The sequence below is a fragment of the Mixophyes fleayi genome, chromosome 2 (genome assembly GCF_038048845.1).
Source record: "Mixophyes fleayi isolate aMixFle1 chromosome 2, aMixFle1.hap1, whole genome shotgun sequence".
NCBI lineage: Eukaryota > Metazoa > Chordata > Amphibia > Anura > Limnodynastidae > Mixophyes > Mixophyes fleayi.
In genome coordinates, this window is record NC_134403.1 from 314,697,594 (window position 1) to 314,718,074 (window position 20,481).

Genomic DNA, 20,481 nt, shown 5'->3' on the forward strand with positions numbered 1-20,481 from the left:
ACAAATAAAATAGCACCCAATAATGAACCCCCACCTGCACTCCACAATTAAATTAATAGCCTACCTCCCACATTATATTAAAAAAAATTAACTCCCACACTACATTCATTTACTGGCCCCCTCACACACACTACATTCATTTACGGGCCCCCCCACACACACTACATTCATTTACTGGACCCCACACACACACTACATTCATTTACTGGACCCCACACACACACTACATTCATTTACTGGACCCCACACACACACTACATTCATTTACTGGCCCCCACACACACACACTGCATTCATTTACTGCCAAACACACACTGCATTAATTTACTGGCCCCCACACACACACTGCATTCATTTACTGGCCCACACACACACACTACATTCATTTACTGGCCACCACACACACACACTGCATTCATTTGATGACCACACACGCACACACACACACTACATTCACATGCTGACCACAAACACACACTACATTCACATGATGACCCCAAACACACACTACATTCATATGCTGACCACAAACACACACTACATTCATATGCTGCCACACACACTACTACCGCACCCCACATACTTACCTGGTTCCATCCGCGTGCCGGGCAGCCTCCTCCTCTCCTCTTCACACATGGGATGGCACCAGTCATGTGCTGTGCTTCCCATGTGACCACAATAGGACGGCAGACAGAGCGGGAGGGAGTGGGGACGAATCTAAGGATCCGTGGCCAACGGGAGAAGGTGTCTGGTTCCGGGGGATGGGCCAGCCATCTAATCTGACTGCAGGGACCAGCCCAAAACAATCTTTTTTTTTCCGACTCGGGAGGCATGTGCCCCCCTGCCCAGCCCGCCCCTGTGGCACAGCATAGGAGGGCTATAAAGGAAAAAAATGCACATGGCCCAGTGACCCAGCCCTAGGTAATCCACTATGGGACTGGTCCGTGGGGCAGATACCCCCCTAACCCCCAGCCCAGCCAGCCCCTAGGGCACAGTGTGATGAAGGAGGATGTATTGTGATTATGGAGAGGCAAAATTGTGAATTCAGTGGTGAGGAATAATAGAGCAGGAACAGGGATAGAGAGGAGCAAGAAGGAAGGAGCTGGAGAAGCAGGATGTGAGGCATAGGGGAGAACAGGTATGGAGCAAGAAATGGGGATACCTGCAATGAAGTAGGGACACAGAGAAAGGAAACAGATAAGTGAAAGCTAAAGGGTAACATGGAAGACATAAGGGAGTTATTTTGGAAAGTTTTATTATAATATTATGGAGAAATGAAGGAAAAAGTAAACAAAGGTGACTTGAGGAAGAGGTGGAGAGACACAGAGGAAAAGTAATTGGACACAGGAGAGGTGGAGGACACAGGGTGGATAGCCTTGCATCATTTAACATGTTTTATATTATACTATATAACGTTAAAATGCATGTAAAATTAATTTCACTCTATCAAAACCCAGACAGCCCCAGCCGTTCATTTCAAAGTGAAAGTTCTATACCAGCATATATACTGTTTGCAGAAATCATATTTAAGAGATACCACTTAAATACTGAATATCATTCACACGTTAGATTGGGTCCTGACCATTGGACGTCACATCGCTTTAACACCAACAAGGTCTAGAAAGTGTCAAATATTTTCTAGAGAAAGAAAACACCATACATACAGAACAGATCAACTTTATTCTTCAGAGTCTACAGTTCATCCTCATGCACAAGTTTGCATGGTTTGAGGAGGAATCTTATCTGCAATTCACAACCAATTACAGTAAAAGCAAGTTTGAGTTTCTCGATCTGGAAATTTACATACACAACAACAAGAACATTCCAGAAACAGGTAGCGGTACACAGTTATATTTAAGCAAGCAGTGGACACCATCCCACATGGTTACGCAATATACTACTTGGTCAGTGCAAATGAATTAGACATAACTCTTCAACCCTAGAGGAGTACACAACACAAGGGCAACAACTTGCAGATAGGTTTTTTAGAGAAAAATTATGACCCGGAATTAGTAAAAAAGGCATTTACAGATACCACCAGTGTGAGCAGAGCAGCCCTTTTGGATTATAAGGTAAAACCACACTCAAACCAGACTAATAACAAGATGTATTTCATCACTAAATATAACAACTCGGCTAACCAGATCAGACAATTCTTAAAGAGACATTGGCCAATACTTTTAAAAGACCATAGTTAGGCCACTATCCTGCCCAAATCCCAAAAGATAGTGTATAAAAAAGCACGCGATCTGAAGACCAATTTAGGGAAGAACCACATAAAACCACGGAAACAACTGCAAAGCCGGCTAGACAATTCATCGGAAGAGGGAGGGTTCTATCCTTGTGGCCGCTTAGGCAATTGTAACCTAATGGAGGTACAAGCAAATATCAGCAATGTTTTAGATACTGTAATACCCAGAAATGGCGTAGCTCTGACGGGACTTTGCTCAAAATTAATTCCCCCTCCCAAAGGGTAGTTAAAAATTAAACATATTCAGATTGTGCTGAAGATATTAGTAGTGTAAAATAGGGATCATTATTAGTCATGTCCTTTTCAATCTTTCTATTAATTACTTTGTAAATACCCTAAAAACTGAGGCATCCATATTTACTGATGACACTAAGCTGTGAAGGGTTATTAGCACAGAGCAGATTAGTAACTTACAACAGAAAGATTTAGATAGAATTGCAAACTGGGATGTGAAGTGGCAGAAGAAATTAAATGTAGATAACTATAGTGATATGCACCTAGGTAGGTTGTGGTAATATATATGCTAATACTAACTAAGGCTGGGTACACACTACAGAAATTTTCGACCAATGTGTTATTTATAACGATTTTACCAATGACTGGAAAACAAAATAGTCACAATCAGCATCCCTATTCAGGTGTACACATTATACATGTTTTACAAGATTTACCTTCAGATCTGTGCTCGTCATCTGTCATAACCATCGGCTGAAAAGATTATGACACTGTAAACTCTATGGAGATCCGAATAGTAAGTGCATACACACTAGAAAGTGAGCGCACACTGCAGGATTGGAAGGAGGTCGCACCATTACTGAACAAGATTTTTAGTTTAGTTTAAAAATCATATGATGTGCTTTGGAACGATAATCGTTCATCATTGCCGTGTACACACTAATGCAACATCAGGCCGAACAGTTGTCTATCGGGTGATTGGCCCAATCATGGGCTGAAAACCCCGTAGTGTGTACCCAACCTTAGGAGTATTACAGTAGTTGAAAGATGAGTCGCAGCACACAGTGGAAAGCTGTGGCTGAAAAGGCTGGAGTGTATAAAATAGGGGCTAAATACCCGTGAATTCACTAATTAGGCCACATCTATGGGGGTACTGTTTTGGGCACCTCACTGAGAATTTGAAATGTTTCAGAAGTTTCAGATATAGGGAAAGATGGTCCATAGTATATATCCGATTGCTATTTTTCCAGCCTGGACACTTTTCTCTCTCTCAGTGAGATTAAATTGCCACTGTCACACCTAAGAGTTTTAATTTGCCTTCCTCTAGTTGAACGCAATTAGAATTTATGAGAGGATACATAACAAATGCAGAGATATCAACAAATGTTTCAGGGTGTATGCATTGAAGAAAGGGCACTTGCCCTGAAAATGTCTGGAAAAGGCATTAGAAATTGGAAAAACTTTTGAAGAGTCAAAAGCAAATATGAAAGCACATAAGGGTGCATCACAAGAGGTACAAGATGTTGTTGGAAGCATGCAAACAGTGGAAAGAGAAATATAGAGCAAAGAACACACTGAGGAACTTATTATTATTATAATTCATTTGTAAGATGCCAGTCTTACACAGCGGTCAGGGGAAATAACATGACATATATAAAACAGAGGCATACAAGGTAGAGAAAATAAATGCTGACATGAATAACAAAGGGTAGGGAGGGCCCTGCTCATAAGAGAGCTCTTATTCTAATTGGAAGAGGGCACAGCTGAAACAAGTGTGCCTCATAGTGGAGATTGGTATAGATGTGAGGGTGCTTTAGTGTGGGTAGTATAGGTGGGACTAGAATAATTAATTGGTTTTCAGAGACAGTTTAAAAATGTGAAGGCCGTGGAAAAGTCCGACTGGGAATGGTAGGAAAGTCCATAAGTGAGTAGCGGCACAGGAGTCTTGTAGGCGGGAGTGAGAGGTGGTTACCAGATACGAGGCGAGGTGCAGATGAGAAGTAGATCTAAGAGGATGATAGGGAGAGTATATTGGGATGACATCTGAGATGTATGAAGGGGTAGGGTTGTTGAAGGCTTTGCAGGTAAGGGTGAGTAATTTGAATTGTATTCTGTAGGACATGGAAGACAGTGTAGGGATTTGCAGATATGGAGTGGCAAGAAAGAAAGCCCAGTCTTGCTGCAGTATATAAAATAGATTAAAGCAGGGATAGATGAGTGAGGGGATTGCTGCATAGCAGGAGGTTGCATTAGTCAAGGCGGGAGATGATGAGAAAATGGATAAGAGTTTTGGCAGCATATTCGGTAAGAAAAGGGCATATTCTGGCAATATTTGCAAGGTGGAGGTGACAGAGCTGGGAGAGAGACTGGATGTGAGAACTTAAGCATAGGTCGGAGTGTGACTGTCAAGTGTGACATTAGGGCAGCGGGTTTGGAAAACTCAGGAAATAGTGGTGATAGTGACAGTAAGAGAGCTGATGACTCTGGGAGGTGGGAAGATGATAAGCTCTGATTTGGACATGTGGAGGTTTAGGAAGCGTTGGGACATGCTTTTTGAGTGAGCAGAGTGACAGTTGGTTACACAAGATAGTACAGAAGTGGAGAGGTAGATTTGGGTGTCCTCAGTGTAGAGAGTGTATTGTAGGCTGAATGAGAAAATTATTTCACCAAGAGAAGAGATGTACAGTGAGGAAAGCAGAGGGCTCACAAGAGAACCATGTAGGATTCTAACAGATAGGAAGAGTGGAGGGGAGTATGTGCTAGGGTCATATGGAGTAAAATGAGGAATTTGCATGTATGAAGTAGTTGAAAATAAGAGACATAAAAAAGAGGTGGAATATTGAGCACTAAAAGTGGATAAAAAGCATATACCGTTAAATGTGAACACAGATACACGATTAGTATATTGCATATCCCTGCACCATACTTCCCAAACGTGCTGGTTTAGGAGGGCCAGTCCTGATTGGAGGTGTGAAAGTTAGGATGTATTCTGTTCACTGCTGCTTTGCAAGGCAGGGCACCGGAAAACAGGTGCTGTGTGCATCACAATCAAGGGGTTAGGAGGGTAGGTGAGGAGAGAATGGGGCAGCCCTTGGCTTTAAAAGCGATAGACACGTCCTCAGGGCGTGGCCATATCTCTACCAGGGCGTGACCATGCGATCAGCTTGACATGTCACACCTTGATTGTGTGACGGCCACATCCCCATCCCTACCACAAACTTAAACAAGTTCTACAAAATTCTTTTATTTGCTTGATAAAACCACAACCATGACTGAAGATAAGGTGGCAAGAAACTGACAATAATAGGCAGCTTAATATTGAAATGCACATACAAACAATTTACAAATGGACAGCTTACAAGAAACTCAGGTAAAATTGATAATAAACACTGAGGACACTGAAACACATCAGACAATGAAAAAAATTCGGAGCATTATGTAGATGTTTTAACCTGTTTTCCAAGAATATACTCAATCTATATGCAAACTGGGGCATTTAGAGACATAATTCAAAATAACTTAAATGTATGGAAAAATTGGGTGAACTGGTAAAATGCACAGACCCATCAGAGTGAGTGACTTTAATGATATCAGTGGAAAACAGATTAAATAAACTGAGACTATGCAAAGTTTGCTTTCTTAGCGTAAAATACGCAAATTGTTATTGGGCAATTGATATTTGCATCTCCTTGAGCTTGGAGAGGCGAGATAAAGTAGAAAAGGATCGTGCAAATTCCTTAAGTACAGTAAAGGCGCAGTTGCAACTGAGGCAGACCTGCACGGAGAAGCAGATACTCCTGTCAGTAGCAGTATCACTCACACAGATAACAGAAAACTGAGGCCTACTTACTGGTATTTGTACTGCTAAACAAGGAGGCACGGAGTCTAAACTTGCTTCTATTCTTCGCAAGGGACCCCCGCAAGGGAGTTTGGAGTTCGCTGCAGAAGACACGCAGGCCGCGGCCCTCCTAGTTAGCCACCTTTTACTTCCAGTGAAGTAAAATGTGAATAAGCGTGGTCAAGCAATCCGAGGTCAGGCCGTGCGAGCAGAAAGGTTCAATAGGGTCAGACAGGAGTATAGCCAGAAAGCCAAAGGTCAAACCAGGGAATCTATCAATGCCAAAGGGAGATCCAAAAGGGAGGTCAGGGAAAGCCAAGTCTGGAGCCAAGGAGTCGGTCAGGATGCATGGGAGCAAACAGGAACGCTGGAGCATAAGGGGACCTTGATACTCTAGCACCAGAGTCTCCTTTAAATAGACAATACTGCTCTCTCATTGGTGGCAGTGAATAGGACTGCAGAACAGCTGACCACTGAACAGCCAGCATTCCGTTGCCCAGCAACGGGGACGCGCACCTACTGCACAAGCGCCCGCCGGCCGTGACCATAAAGAAGAGATACGTCCGCAACAGAGAAAGGCATCCATTCCCGACACCGGCTAAATGTGCGGGTACGGTGCCTGACAATCACTTATACATGCCTCAGGGCTGTTGTAAATATGCACTAGTCACTACTTAGCCATTCGTGAGTGGCTGATTGCGGATTCATCTCTAAAGCTTTCTTACGTGCTCATGTCTATAGTATATGGTTTTGTGAGAGTATTTTTTCATGATTTTTTTGATACATTCATACAGAAAAAGGAAGATTCTATCTGCTGTATTACAGACGTCTTTTTTAAAGCAAATGTATTTTTTGCTATAAAAACAAATGTTACAAAAAAATTATTGTGCTTATAACCTGGTTAGGTCATTGTATCTGGGTAAATGTAGCTAAGGAATTCAGACATAAACATGGTGCATATGCTACTGGAGTAGATCTAATGCATCTTGAGCTATGCATATGCATCCAGCTCAGCATCAGCATGATAAGGTTTAGTTATACTGGGCCTGGTTCATTAAGGATCTTAAATGAAGAGGATCCTTATTTCAGTCTCCTGGACAAAACCATGTTACAATGAAAGGGGTGCAAATGAGTGTTCTTTTTTGAACATAAGTTAAATACTGACTGTTTTTTCATGTGTGTGTGTGTTAGGGAATTTAGACTGTAAGCCCCAATGGGGCAGGGACTGATGTGAGTGAGTTCTCTGTACAGCGCTGCGGAATTAGTGGCGATGGTGATGATGATGATCCTCTGCACTGTAGGATTAAGTCCAAAATTGGAGATGCCGCAGAGCTCTATGTCATTTCTACTGCCTGTCCCATTACTACGTCGCTTTGTGCCATGAATGCAATTGTCCCAGTGAGTTAATTATTGGTGATAGGACTTTCAATGATGGCTGTTGTAGCAATGTGATGATATGAACTGGAAGCGGGTCCAACCAGAGCTCCGCTTGCAGTCTACACCAGCGGTTCCCAAACTGTGCGCCGCGGCTCCCAGGGGTGCCGCGGCGCTGTGACAGGGGTGCCGCGGCCAGGTAGCGAAAAAAAAAAAAAAAAAAAAAAAATACTTACCAATCTGGAGACACCCGGGACCCAGCATCCTCCCTCCTCACTTCTCATTGAACGTCGGGCGTGATGACGTCATCACGACCCGACAGTCTGTGACAAGCAGGAGAGAGGAGGATGCTGGGTCCCGGGTGCCTCCAGATTGGTAAGTATTTTTTTTTTTCGCTACCTGGCCGCGGGACACGGGGGGGGGGGGGGGGGCAGAGTGTGATGACAGAAGATGACAGTGGCAGAGTGTGATGACAGAAGATGGCAGGGGCAGAGTGTGATGACAGAAGATGGCAGGCTCAGAGTGTGATGACAGAAGATGGCAGGGGCAGAGTGTGATGACAGAAGATGACAGGGGCAGAGTGTGATGACAGAAGATGGCAGGGGCAGAGTGTGATGACAGAAGATGGCAGGGGCAGAGTGTGATGACAGAAGATGGAAGGGGCAGAGTGTGATGACTGGAGATGATGGCAGGTACAGAGTGTGATGACTGGAGATGATGGCGGGCACAGAGTGTGATGACTGGAGATGATGGCGGGCACAGAGTGTGATGACTGGAGATGAAGGAGGGCACAGAGTGAGAGGTGGAGATGAAGGAGGGCACAGAGTGAGGGGTGGAGATGAAGGAGGGCACAGTGTGTGGATGAAGGGTTCAGTGTGAGTTAGGTGTAAATTATTCTTTGACAGAAATATAATTGAAAAAAATATATAAAAATATTCTTATCCCTTGGATTTATTTGTAATATTTTTGCATACAACTAAATAAGTATTTCTGTTCTGACCTAAATACTTAATACGTTTTTTTGACCCAACTACTTATAAAAGGGGACTGCTCTGTAATTATTTTGGAGGGGTGCCTTGAAAAAATTATGGCGACTCTAAGGGTGCCGCGAACTGCAAAAGTTTGGGAACCACTGGTCTACACCAAATCAGCCCGCCTTTATGTACAGTGCAGAGGTTGGGGTTCCATAGGAGGGACCCCACAGCTAAGGTACTGGGTAGCAAGGGAGCTGGGGGTTAATTTGTAAAATTTTTCAACCAAAAAGCAGTATTAACCTTTAAATACAATAAGTAACATATATGAAGGTGCAATGACAATATATATGAAATTATCTTGAAAGCCGACAGACAGATTGATAGATCTAACAAATCATCAGGATTTCTCATAATGCTGTATGCATTTATAAATCAGCACTAGCATAAATTCATTGAAAAAATGGGACAAAATAAAATAGTTACGAATAGAAACTTGGAAGGGAAATCATGAAGCAGCAATGTAGACAGGCCATAAAAAGATTAGACTGTTCTACAGGAGACCCCCAAAAATATCATAATAAAATAGTAGCTGCTCTGTGAGCTTTCTCTGCCCATATAATAAAATGCACGGATCCTGGAGAGGACAGACGCAGCACCATCAGGGTTATAGAAGCCTGACTATGAAGGTCAGACTACTCTGGAAGAACATATGGAAACAATTGTAGGTAGTGTTGCATTATTTTTATTACATAATAACCACTTGCAATTGAATACAAATAAAATAAAAAAGATAACACCAATATATTAGATGTATAGTCAATATACATAACTGCCACACACACTATTTCAAATACATTTAAATATTCTGGAACTTAAAAATATAAAAACAATTGGGCACATTTAGATGTATTTTTCTGCATGAGTCCAGCATGACTTATCACATACAGCATTATTATTTAAGACATTTTATTGGTGACACTTGAAAAACAATACAATGAATACATCCAACGATGTTTCAACCAGTCCAACATATAAATACCCCTATTTGTAAACATTCCAATACATATAAAGTCTTCCCAGCTGCCGTGATAAGAGATCATTAATAAAGTAACACTATTTTCCATAGCCTGGCTCTGCACAAAATATGAAGGCCTTGTGTTATGCGGTCTCTAAGAAGTTGCAGATGGCATTGAGGAAATCCCGTGTCTGCTCTGCGTGTACCCAGTGTCCAGCTCCTTGAATGTACTCCACGCTTGCACATGGGAAGAGCCGTTCTATATCAGGATAATTTTCTGAACTAATAACATAAAAACAATTCTAAAAGTTAAAAAAAATGTTATAGGTAATACAAATTTATAACAAATAGACATTTTTAGAGAGCATACATTGAACATGATTCAGGATTTGTATCATATCCAACACTACCAACACCAAAAACCTATTTCACAAATGTTGTGATCAGGTGCTTTACTAATTTAGTTAAATTACTCACGCCAGCACACTAAACGAATATCTTTAACACAGAAAATGGGTGGGGTCTTATGGGATATAGTGTACAATGCATGATTGTGCTCCATTTCTCAAATTGGGCCTGACTCATCAAGACACGTGTCTGTTGATATTGAGCGTATTGTACACAAAATCACTCTGAGCATGCCCAGAACTGGACTATAAGCCAGTAATTACAGTCCTGTAAACAAACTGTTCAGAGAGATGGGCATGGTGTCAGGTTGTCTTAGATGTCATTGTCCCTTATTTTCCTCTTTTTTGTTAGCAATGATTAGTGACTCTTTTGGAATCAACCTGCAGATGATTCTTAATACGATATTAATTTCTAAACATTGCTATGCACATAAATTCATCTGTGTATTTATATTTTATAGATTTGTTCCCTTCCTTGACGTCTTTCCTCAATTTATTCACATACTCAATAAAATAAAAACCAGAAGTGATGGATTGTCTTGAAAAAGCAGAAGTTTGGAAAATTCAGTAGTCTGCATTGTGTAATTATCAGTCATTTGCATCTCACCTAATATATGGAGAATTAGCACCCCCTAAGAAAAGTGCAGGCCCAGGATAAGTTGTATGAAACTCTGGGAAGTCTAGCAGATCAGGCAAATGATTTGCGATAGCCTCCAGATTCACTCTCCACTTAAAATGGTCATTCTCTTGCACCAAGTTCGTCAGCAGAAACTGGCGAACTGATGATTCCTGCATAAAAACCAAAAGAATGCAAGCTGATAACAATGTCCAAAAATATTCTATACCAGCTAAAAAATATCAACTTATGACTTTGTAAATAGCTTGTGATATCACTCTGCATAATGGGAAGAACCCGGGCAACATTTTGTTAAAAAGTATCTCTAAAGCATAATGTAACTTTATGAGACTCTAAGGAAACATTGTGACAACAGGCATCATGATTACCATGCATCACTGAACTAAAGAAAACTACACTTTCCGAAACAACTTTGCAATGATACAAACTACCTTCTCCTCTGCACAAGTGGGAATATCTTACTCAAAATTTTACTCAAAAAGTGGTCTGAGCCTTTAGACTGTTTCCATACATTTTTACAAGTTGTGCTTTAATTTATGTGGTTTTATAATTTGATAATATTTATTTGAATATTAACTTTATTTGAATCATTTATTATTGTCTAATTATTAACGTAGAAGTACACATAATATTGGGAATGTATAAGTGAGATATTTGTGTATTTTGCAAAAAAAAAGTGCCTTATCATCCCCAACATGTGCCCTATAAAGACAACACAATGTTTTACCTGCACTGTAGCACTGAGCTGCTCCTCTGCCAGTCTTCTGGCTGCTGATCTTGGCATCTTCCCTTCCAATTGTACACGTTGCATAGCTTTGATATATTCTGGGAAACCAGATTGGGGAACTGTTGGAGAAGGACTAATATCCACAGACACCAAGCGCTCCACTAGCTGAGGCTGAGATACAGGGAAGAATATTTACAAAGGTTAGATTTATATATTACACTGTAATAAGAAAGTCACCTGTTAGAGTGGACGTATCTCTGTACTTATAAATAGCTAGAAATCATCAAGCTTGTTACATACATCTGTGCTCTTAGTTTAAATATAAAACATCTGACTTGATGTATTGTTAGCAATTGATACGGTAAGACATTGGGAACACATCATCTATCTACAGTGCTTCTAATGTCCTTGTATAAAACAATAACATAAGAAGAGTGCTTCAATAATTTATTTGTTCTATATGTCATTGGAGAGCAAGAGGAGGAAAGACATAAAGGATATAGAATATGCCACTATAAGTCTGGGATCAAAGTAAAAACACAAAAACATCATTACACAGTGACCTGTCACAAGCAGGGTCCTCTCTACTCTCTGTCTCACATCTGCACCTCCTTAATCAATCTGGTATATACTTGTTCTCTTTAATGTGTGATTTGTATTTTAAACGATTTGTCGTTCTGACTGCCGGCACTGCAGAGTTTTATGGCATCTCACAAAACAATGTTGATGATGATGATCTTCTCCTCCACATCCCATACTCCCAAACATGAGACAAAGATAATCAGTTCACTTTCAAAGCTGATGCTATTGCACCTAAAGCAATCCCTTGCAAAAACTCCACAATGGTTGCTGACCTCAGTTAACATCATGAGAATGGACTAAAGAGGAAATAAAGATGAAATTGTATACATTACATAGGAGGCTAAACGAACTAGCTTACCTGCCATGTTTCTGTCAAACTCTTTGTCGTCAGTTACTGTCTTTAATAAATGAAGACACCGGACTTCTAGCACAATGTATGCTGCAGCAGATGATTTTCCTTTCTGTGTCTGCTTACATATCATACATTTACATTAACAATCAGAGCAAAGTACTTCCATTGCTATAAGATTTTCTTTGCTCTTAGCTAAAGAAAGAGCACCACCGGCTTCCAGAGAGCTCGTCATTACATTACTAGTCAGACTGCAAAACTGGTGTAAGTCAGTAAACAAACACCCAAATATTACCTTCATGTGTGTGAATATACCTCTCATACATGGAGGATTGAACAAGTGCTTTAATGTTTCTGGAGCTTAGTTCCACTTTATCTGAAAGTACATAAATCCTCCCATCTATGCCTGTACATTAGGGGGCACAACACCATGGATGACGTCCACAGAGACTCCCAGATAGCACAGGATCAGGCAGTCCAGAGGAAAGGCTAGTCAGATGTCTTCAATTGGAAACTTCAAGTTTAAAAACATCAGAGCAGAGCACAGACTGAAAATCACCAAAGGAGCAAAGAAATCATACAATTTCAATTGCTTCAATTATCAAACCGAATGTCAAGAGTAAATAAGGAATGGACTAGTCCAATGATCTACTCACACAGAGAAAGAAAACAATGGAGGAACAAAACGGAGATATGTGCCTGGATGTATAGTGTGTGGAGGAGGGGCTGTCCCATTAGTGTGCATCCTCCCATAGACGGCGCCTTTACCCATAAAGCCATGAGAACGTAATATATTGTATATAATAATAAAAAATAAAGAAATAAATTATATATATATTATCAATATATCTCTCAAATCACCTTCAATAGAGCCCCATGAAGCTTTATTAAAGAGGTTTTGATGGACTGATACGTGAGGTGAAGCAAAGTTAGCCAGTCTCAGATAAAAGAGGCTTCCAAGGGGAGGAGCAAGAGACCCCTTCATGCATTGGGGATGGGGGAGGGTTATAGGGTGGACAACTCCTTTAACAGTGTTGTTACTGAATACTGTACAGAAAGATGCAATCATTACTCAACAGTTAATAAAAGGTGACATAGCTACTCCATTATTACCACAATCATTCCTTATGTATATATAATGACTGTAGATCAAATTGATGCAGAAAAAAATATTGCAATGTACTGTTGTGTAGCAGCTAAGTTGCTCCTGCTATATAGTGGACATATTCTTCCATATTTATAACATAATAACTGTGCCAACTTAAAAATGTACAATTGAGAAAAATATAAGATACTTAAAATATGTCAAACAATATCCCACCCTGAAACAAATAATTTCATGCATTGTATATCACTGTTGTACAATATATTTGTTACAATTTGTCTATGTTCATAACTGCTCCAATGTCCGCAACTATGCCACGAATGATTGCGTCATTAGCTTACTTGTTGCAGTGCCAAAGTCATGGCAGTCTTGCCACCCATGCTGTGGCCAATTAAGACACAACTAGGAATGTTTAGTTGTTGCAGGAGCTGAGACACATCGTCACTCATCTCAGTGTAAGTGATAACGTCACAATGAGGACTGCTGCCATGGTTACGGGCATCTAATGTCAACACCTGCAAAATGAACACCACATTTGTATCACTACCATGGTTAGTGCAACACGTACAACATTTGTTTATGGACACATGCACAGAATGCAGTTTAGACACGCACAACACTTACTACTAACAAGATAATGTCATGCATGCACAAGTTAAATTTTCTCTATCACTCAAAAACATTCTGAACTTTACTCCACATACAGAACATTGAAATTGCAGCCAAAAATACTATTACAGATACTATTTACTTGCTGTCATCACTGAGTTTTATTTGAAGAATAATTAAAACTAAAAATGTCCTCAAGGATTACCGACCCCCCACCCCCCCTCAAACAATCTGTTCACAGAAAGCCGTAGTCAGCACAAAGCTGTCCAGGAGACGCTCAGTTACACTATGGATGAAAAACAAATAGTTGGACATACCCCTTTTAGTATGAAAACTTAAAGAAGGACTCTGCCCAAAACTAAAGATTAATTCATGGGTGGAGTTCAATCAGTTAGTATAAAATTAAGAAATTGTACTTACCATGTATGTGCAATATGTGAGAGCCACCATCACCCAAGTAAAATTTAGTTTTTTAGATTAAATGAGTGAACACCACCCAAAAGTTAAACGTTTAGATGGTGTTATATTTTAAAGTTTTACACTTTAAAGCAAGTCCCTGTATGATGTCATTATCGCATTTGGGGGCCCCCGCTCTGAATTGTCTTGACCCGTCACCTCTGTGCCCTGTAGTAGCCATACCTGCTGCTCCCCCTATAGTTCTGCTCCTGCTTAAAGGATATCCCATGCTATTTTTTATTCAATAATCGTTCAATCCAAATCTATAACTATGTAGGTCAGTGGCAGATACTAGAACTAGGAGGCAGATAAGCAAAAGCAGAACCTTAAGCTGTATTAGGGGCACTTACATTTTGCAGGACAAAACAGTCTCACTCAGCAGTGGTGCCCTGAACTACAAGATACATCTTGGTTTACAGTGCACCATTACCTCCTGCAACAGTCAAACCACAGGCAGATAGTCACTGTTTGCAGACAAGACCAAATAGGTCAAATTACAGTCCACTTAGAGATCTAAAATACTAATGATTACTATAGCATGAATTGAGGGTAAACAGCGTGTTCCCTTATTGTCTATCAATGTTCCAAATATCCAATATCAAAAACTAATGGTACCAGATACAACGTGTCCAATGTGATAGTTCAGACATGCTATCAATTCATGCTATAGTGATTCGCCAATATGACAGATGTTGGATGTAATCATTAGTATTTTAGAATTCTAAGTGGACTGTAATTTGACCAATTTGGTCTTGTGAACACTGCACTGGATCATGTAATAAATTGTACCATATTGTACTTTGCATTCTTATTGTATATTGCCTAGACTCTCCAGAATTTTATAGAAGAGGTACCTCTGGTGTAGTGCTGATTACACGTTGGTTTACATTCTGTTGAAAAGACTATGGAGGTGATCTGGTGGTCTCAGGTATCCTTAACTATTCTACTATTAACAATAACACCTGTTTTCTTGAGATATCTGACCAATCCCAAGCCAGCCTAACATGATCAGCACAAACCTTTCTGCCTGTCTTGCGCACCAAGGCTCGGGCGATGGACTGGAAGTTTGACTTGCTACCAAACAATCCATGGAGTAAGACCAAGGGAGACCCAGGTGTTCGTCCTTCATAGATGTCATAGGACAAGGTCACCACTCTGTAGATAACAAAGAATTTCTACAAACATTCTCAAGCACAGCTTTTCTTAAAAATGACATTTATGATCAATGTAGGCAGGGACGTAATAGTGCCCTGTCAGGTCCCATAATAAGTTAGTTCAAAAGCCAAGGTGGGGGGCAAAGGGTTTTTATATTAGAAGTAGGCAAAATGTGGCTTGCTGTGGAACTATAAGTCTCCTCGTTGCTACAAGTTGCTTTTTTCTAATTTAGCATACAGGCCAGGGATGATATTTCAGTATTTCAGAGGTAGGCAACCTATGGTGCTCAGCTGGCATGGAACTACAAGTCCTTGCAAAGGCATGTTGGGATTTGTAGTTCCACAACAGCTGATAATCACAAGTTACTTACTGTAGATTCATTTACACTTTATTATTACTAAAACTGCTTCAATAGAGAAGAAACATTGTTTTCTTGAAATAAAAAAAAGATTATAATACATAAAACCATGGAGTGTCTCCATAGAGCCTATTACTTTAAATACATTTCAGTGTGCTATACTGTAGTCATTGAACATGTAATACATTCAAAGGGGCATACCTGAATTAACCAAGAATATATATATAGTTTAAAAGAAGCAAAGCACTGGGCAGCCCTTCTGTGGTGTAGGTGAGTGAATGTCACTTCCCCCTATGTGAGCATGTATAACAAATTCAGGGTCCTGTAGTGAGTTTTGGAGGGACCTAACAGTTTAAAAGTGCGACTTGGATACCTGGGGAAAAAACAAACAACCCCAGCTGAACCTGGCTTTGAGAGAAGACCGTAAGTGATGGGCTAAGCTATAAGTCTTACTACTAGTTATAAGTTTTACTACTTCAATCCCAACCTGTCAAGTGATACCAAGTAAACCTGTCATGTGTAACCAAGAATGTGCTATTGAGATGCTGCCAATGCTTGAATGTATCCAAGTTCAAATAGTGAGGCTCAGGAACACAGAGAGAGAGAAGCCTGTAATGAGGCAGAGAGTTGGTAGTGCGAGCTGGAGAGGACCCCCAGGGCAGGAGGTTGCTGACCTGTCATACTGGTGAAATAGTGCAAGAATGGGAATGTTAAACACTGGACAGGTACAAGGGGAAAATACACATGGACCTGGTTGCTGCAGATTTTAACAGTTATGTCCTTGTCTACCTGGAAGCAGAGCCGCAAGGACTTAACTATCCATGGAAGTGTAAGAGTTGTACTGCTTGGTTTAACTTTGTCAGTAGTCAGGGGCAGACCTAGATTTTCTTTTTAGGTTTTAGGGGGGAAGGGGGTGGCGATGTAGTTCCCTGCGCCCTTTTTTCACTCCTAGACGAGGCAGTCTGCCTCCGGCAGCACATTATGTCATACTTGCCTACTTTACTTGTCACGGGAAAGAACATGTGAGAAGTGTAGGGGAGCGTGGTGATGCCGTCACGTCACCATAGCCCCCGCCACCCTACTATAAAAAAAGGTGAAATTCACGGCATTAAATGGCTGGGCTTAATGTCGCAATTGCATCATTAAGTTCTTGCCTAAAGTGTCCGGGAGGTTGCCTACTCTTCCAGAAGGACTCCCCAAAATTTGGAAGCTTCCCCGAAATTCCGGAGGGTAAATGTATCAAGCTGCGCGTTTTCATCAGGTTTGAAAAGTGGAGATGTTGCCTATAGCAACCATTTAGATTGTAGTTATCATTTATTTAGTACATTCCAGAAAATGATAGCTAGAACCTGATTGGTTGCTATAGGCAACATCTCCACTTTTCAAACTAGCAGCTTGATACATTTACCCCCGGGAGAGTAGTCAAGTATGCACTATGTACATGTGCCTGACAGCAGAGACAAGCAGGCAGAGGATGCTGCCTGGTCACTGTGTTTTAAACAAAATCAGAGCGGCTGGGCAAGATTTTCTCTCTGCCTCTCAGCCAACAGTCACATGTATATAGTGTACAGCTGCAGACAGCCTGCCCCTGTTGGTGGTGGTAGGGGGATTGCCCCAATTACCCCCACTCTGAGTCCATCACTGTTAGGAGTATGAATAGACAATAGGACTGTCTTTATTACATAGTTTTGTGTGCTTAATGGTTTTAATTACATTTTCTATTTTTACAAACAGTGAAAATGCAAAGTGTGTCCCATTAAGATGTATAGGGGCATTTTCAATTGTTGGCATTATAGCCAAAAATCTCACGGCACGCGCACTATTACTGTTATTACGGTAATAGTGTGTGTAAATACCGTTACTACGGTAGTTTTCTCGCAGCTCCCTGAGCCGCGAGCTGAAATCCAGCTTACTATTACCGTAATACTGGTAATAGTTTTAACGCCGCGGGGAAACTAAACAATTGAATATGCCCCATAGAACGAGACCTGATCTCTGGAACCTCAAGACATTGACGGAAAAATTAAGACCTTCTGCAGGGTATAAAAAACCTGCGCTCAAGCGCACCAATACCACCTATGTATTCCATATAAAAAAATCTCCTCAGCAAAGCCAAATCTTTTTTGCTTCTTGGTCCGAATGTGGGCGCACTTATACACCTAACCTTTGTGCACTACAGATTGCACCATCACGGCCCACAAGTCCATGCTCTTAACTGTAAAACTGGTCACATTTCTGCAAAGTAGGTATGTGTTGTCACAAAATAGCTTCTGTGATATCATCATTTATTGGGTTTGCGCTTTCTGAAATAAGCCTTACTGAGCATTCAGTTTGTGTAACAGGTTTGTCCATGATTGGATAGCGAGGTCTTCTCACCAGTATGACTAACCAAACATGACAGGTTGCTCCCCTGCTTTCATTAAATCTCAAACTTTTGTAGAAGGCACTAATGAGGACGCTGGAAAAGACCATATCGCCCAGCACTTATGTACAAAATAAAATGGTTAACGCGGTGATTCAAAAAACTAGTCACTAACAATAACATTGCTGTCTGCAAAACTGCACCAAGAAATGCATAAAATACAAATAAAGAGCACCCACAGCTGACCTATAACAGGGACGACAGTCCCTGCCCCGTCCTATGTACGTAGAGGAAATTAGGAAGTTTCACGCACAGTAACATCTTTCTGACGTCACTACGTACTCACCCGCCATGGTTTTTACGGTGTGCCAAAAGTGAAGGTCTCGTCGCCGCTCCGAGGGCGATCTTCGCCAGAACACCCCAAGCCCGGCAGCCCTGCGTACACACAGGAGAAAACGCCGGTAACGGCATCTCTTTATGACTGAAGCGGCCGGTTTTACACCTCTGTACAGGGATTACCGCGGAGATCCTGCAGCGGTCAGAGACTGTATGGGGCGGGGTTCTGTGACTGTCACATGACCGTGCCAGTAGTAGGACCATTTAACCATGTTTACTGCTGGCGGAGTATTTGCTTCCTAATTTTCCAAATAATTTGCTATTGCAGTTAACTGTACTTAATTAACTAATGGTGTTTTTAAATACCAGTTACCTAACTCAAGTCATTCTGTACGTTTGCAGGGTCTATATCACTGGTTCACTGGTTCTTAAACAGTATGTGACAACATTCCGGCGGTGCCAGTGGTCAGATTAGATTTTTAACGTAAAATAATTTTTAACATCCTAGAGTTTGAAAAACTGGGCTGTTAACAATTATGTTGTGTAGCATTTCCATAACTGCTTAATGCAGCATTTCAGATGCTGATACCAACTACTACCACCACCTACCTATGTGAAATGGGGTTTTCATCACTTGCATATAAAAACAAAGCGCCTAAATGGTAGTGATGACATGCATGTGGTTACTTCTAAAGCAAAGAACCCTGCTTCAAGGACATTATTATTATTATTAATAATAGTCGACAGCAAATTAATAACAGAATGGAGTCTATATTTACATTTTAAGTTGAGTTTTAATAAATATGTAAAAGTATTTTGCAATTTATGTTTTCCTAATATAAAAGTCAATATATTTTCCAAGGGGGTGCAAGAAAGCATTTTGAGGGGCATATTCAATTGTGAGCGTTACTGAAAAGTAATTCGGCGCGTGCACTATTATGTCATTACGTTATTACGGTACCTTTCATGCTGGATTTCAGCTCGTAGTTCAGGGAGCCGCGAGCAGCTTAGTATTACCGTAATAACGGTAATACTTTTAACACTGCAGGGAATTCAAACAATTGAATATACATCTGAGAATCAATGGGTTACTGGCCACCCAAAAAAGTTTACAACCGCTGGTCTGCATGACGATTGCATACTAGTATAACAAGAGCTGACCTCTATGTGAACTTTAGCTGTTTGCACATCAGGGGGTAAATGTATCAAGCTGAGAGTTTTCCGGCGGGTTTGAAAAAACAATCAGATTCTAGCTATCATTTATTTAGTACATTCTACAAAATGACAGCTAGAATCTGATTGGTTGCTATAGGCAACATCTCCACTTTTCAAACCTGCCGGAAAACTCTCGGCTTGATACATTTACCCCCAGGTGTAACAACTCCACATTTCAACTACTATTTTTGATATGTAAGCCTGAATACTGAAACTATAAACTGAAAGTATTCTCAATAAAGTATTTTGATCAGAAAAGCAAGATACAGACTTACAGTGTGTGTGTCTTTGCGGTACAAATTCAGTAATGGCTTTTCCAGTGAGGAGTAATGACACTAATATATCTGGTGTGTGAGCAGGTTCAAATCAATACAGCTAAAGCAGTGGTGGGCAACAAGAAGGCCGTAGCGGCCTTCCAAGTTTTCACCCTGGCCCACAGGCTACTGCTCCCAATATCGCGGATTTCCTTCAAGCAGAAAATAAGACTGAATGGGAGCAGCTGACTTCTTTGCCATGTGACTTGCTCTGCGCACTGCTGGGAGGTCACACAGCACAACCAATCAGAGGAGGAGGAGTTACGGCAGTGCATTCTGGAACACCTTTCCCTCCTTCCTCTGTATGGACCGGCTGTGCAGATAAATGTGGGGAGGTCTGAGTGGCATATGAAGGTCATATGGTATATCGTCTGTGTGCTATGTGGGGGTTTCGGAATACTTGTGGAGGCATTTTGCGACAAGTTGGGGGTCTGAGGGCATGTGGGGCTATTTTGGAGAAAG

At 41.0% G+C, this 20,481-nt stretch overlaps 1 protein-coding gene across 1 annotated transcript; it reads right to left on the reverse strand.

Annotated features, from left to right (window-relative positions):
• Positions 1–9,118: 9,118 nt before the first annotated feature.
• Positions 9,119–18,733, reverse strand: ABHD11 (abhydrolase domain containing 11). The gene is made up of 6 exons (XM_075196615.1): positions 18,501–18,733; positions 15,299–15,434; positions 13,556–13,729; positions 11,179–11,349; positions 10,422–10,603; positions 9,119–9,689 (listed from the first exon to the last, which is right to left on the reverse strand). Exons 1-6 carry the CDS (start codon positions 18,623–18,625, stop codon positions 9,551–9,553), a joined length of 927 nt encoding a protein of 308 aa, XP_075052716.1. The 5' UTR covers positions 18,626–18,733; the 3' UTR covers positions 9,119–9,550.
• Positions 18,734–20,481: the final 1,748 nt, after the last annotated feature.

Coding starts and splice junctions, on each gene's coding strand:
- ABHD11 (XM_075196615.1), bottom strand. CDS start 18,625: ATGCCGTTACCGGCGTTTTCTCCTGTGTGTACGCAGGGCTGCCGGGCT. Junction 15,435..18,500: donor CACCGTAAAAACCATGGCGG/GTGAGTACGTAG, acceptor TGTTATCTACAG/AGTGGTGACCTTGTCCTATG. Junction 10,604..11,178: donor AGCTCAGTGCTACAGTGCAG/GTAAAACATTGT, acceptor GTTTTTATGCAG/GAATCATCAGTTCGCCAGTT.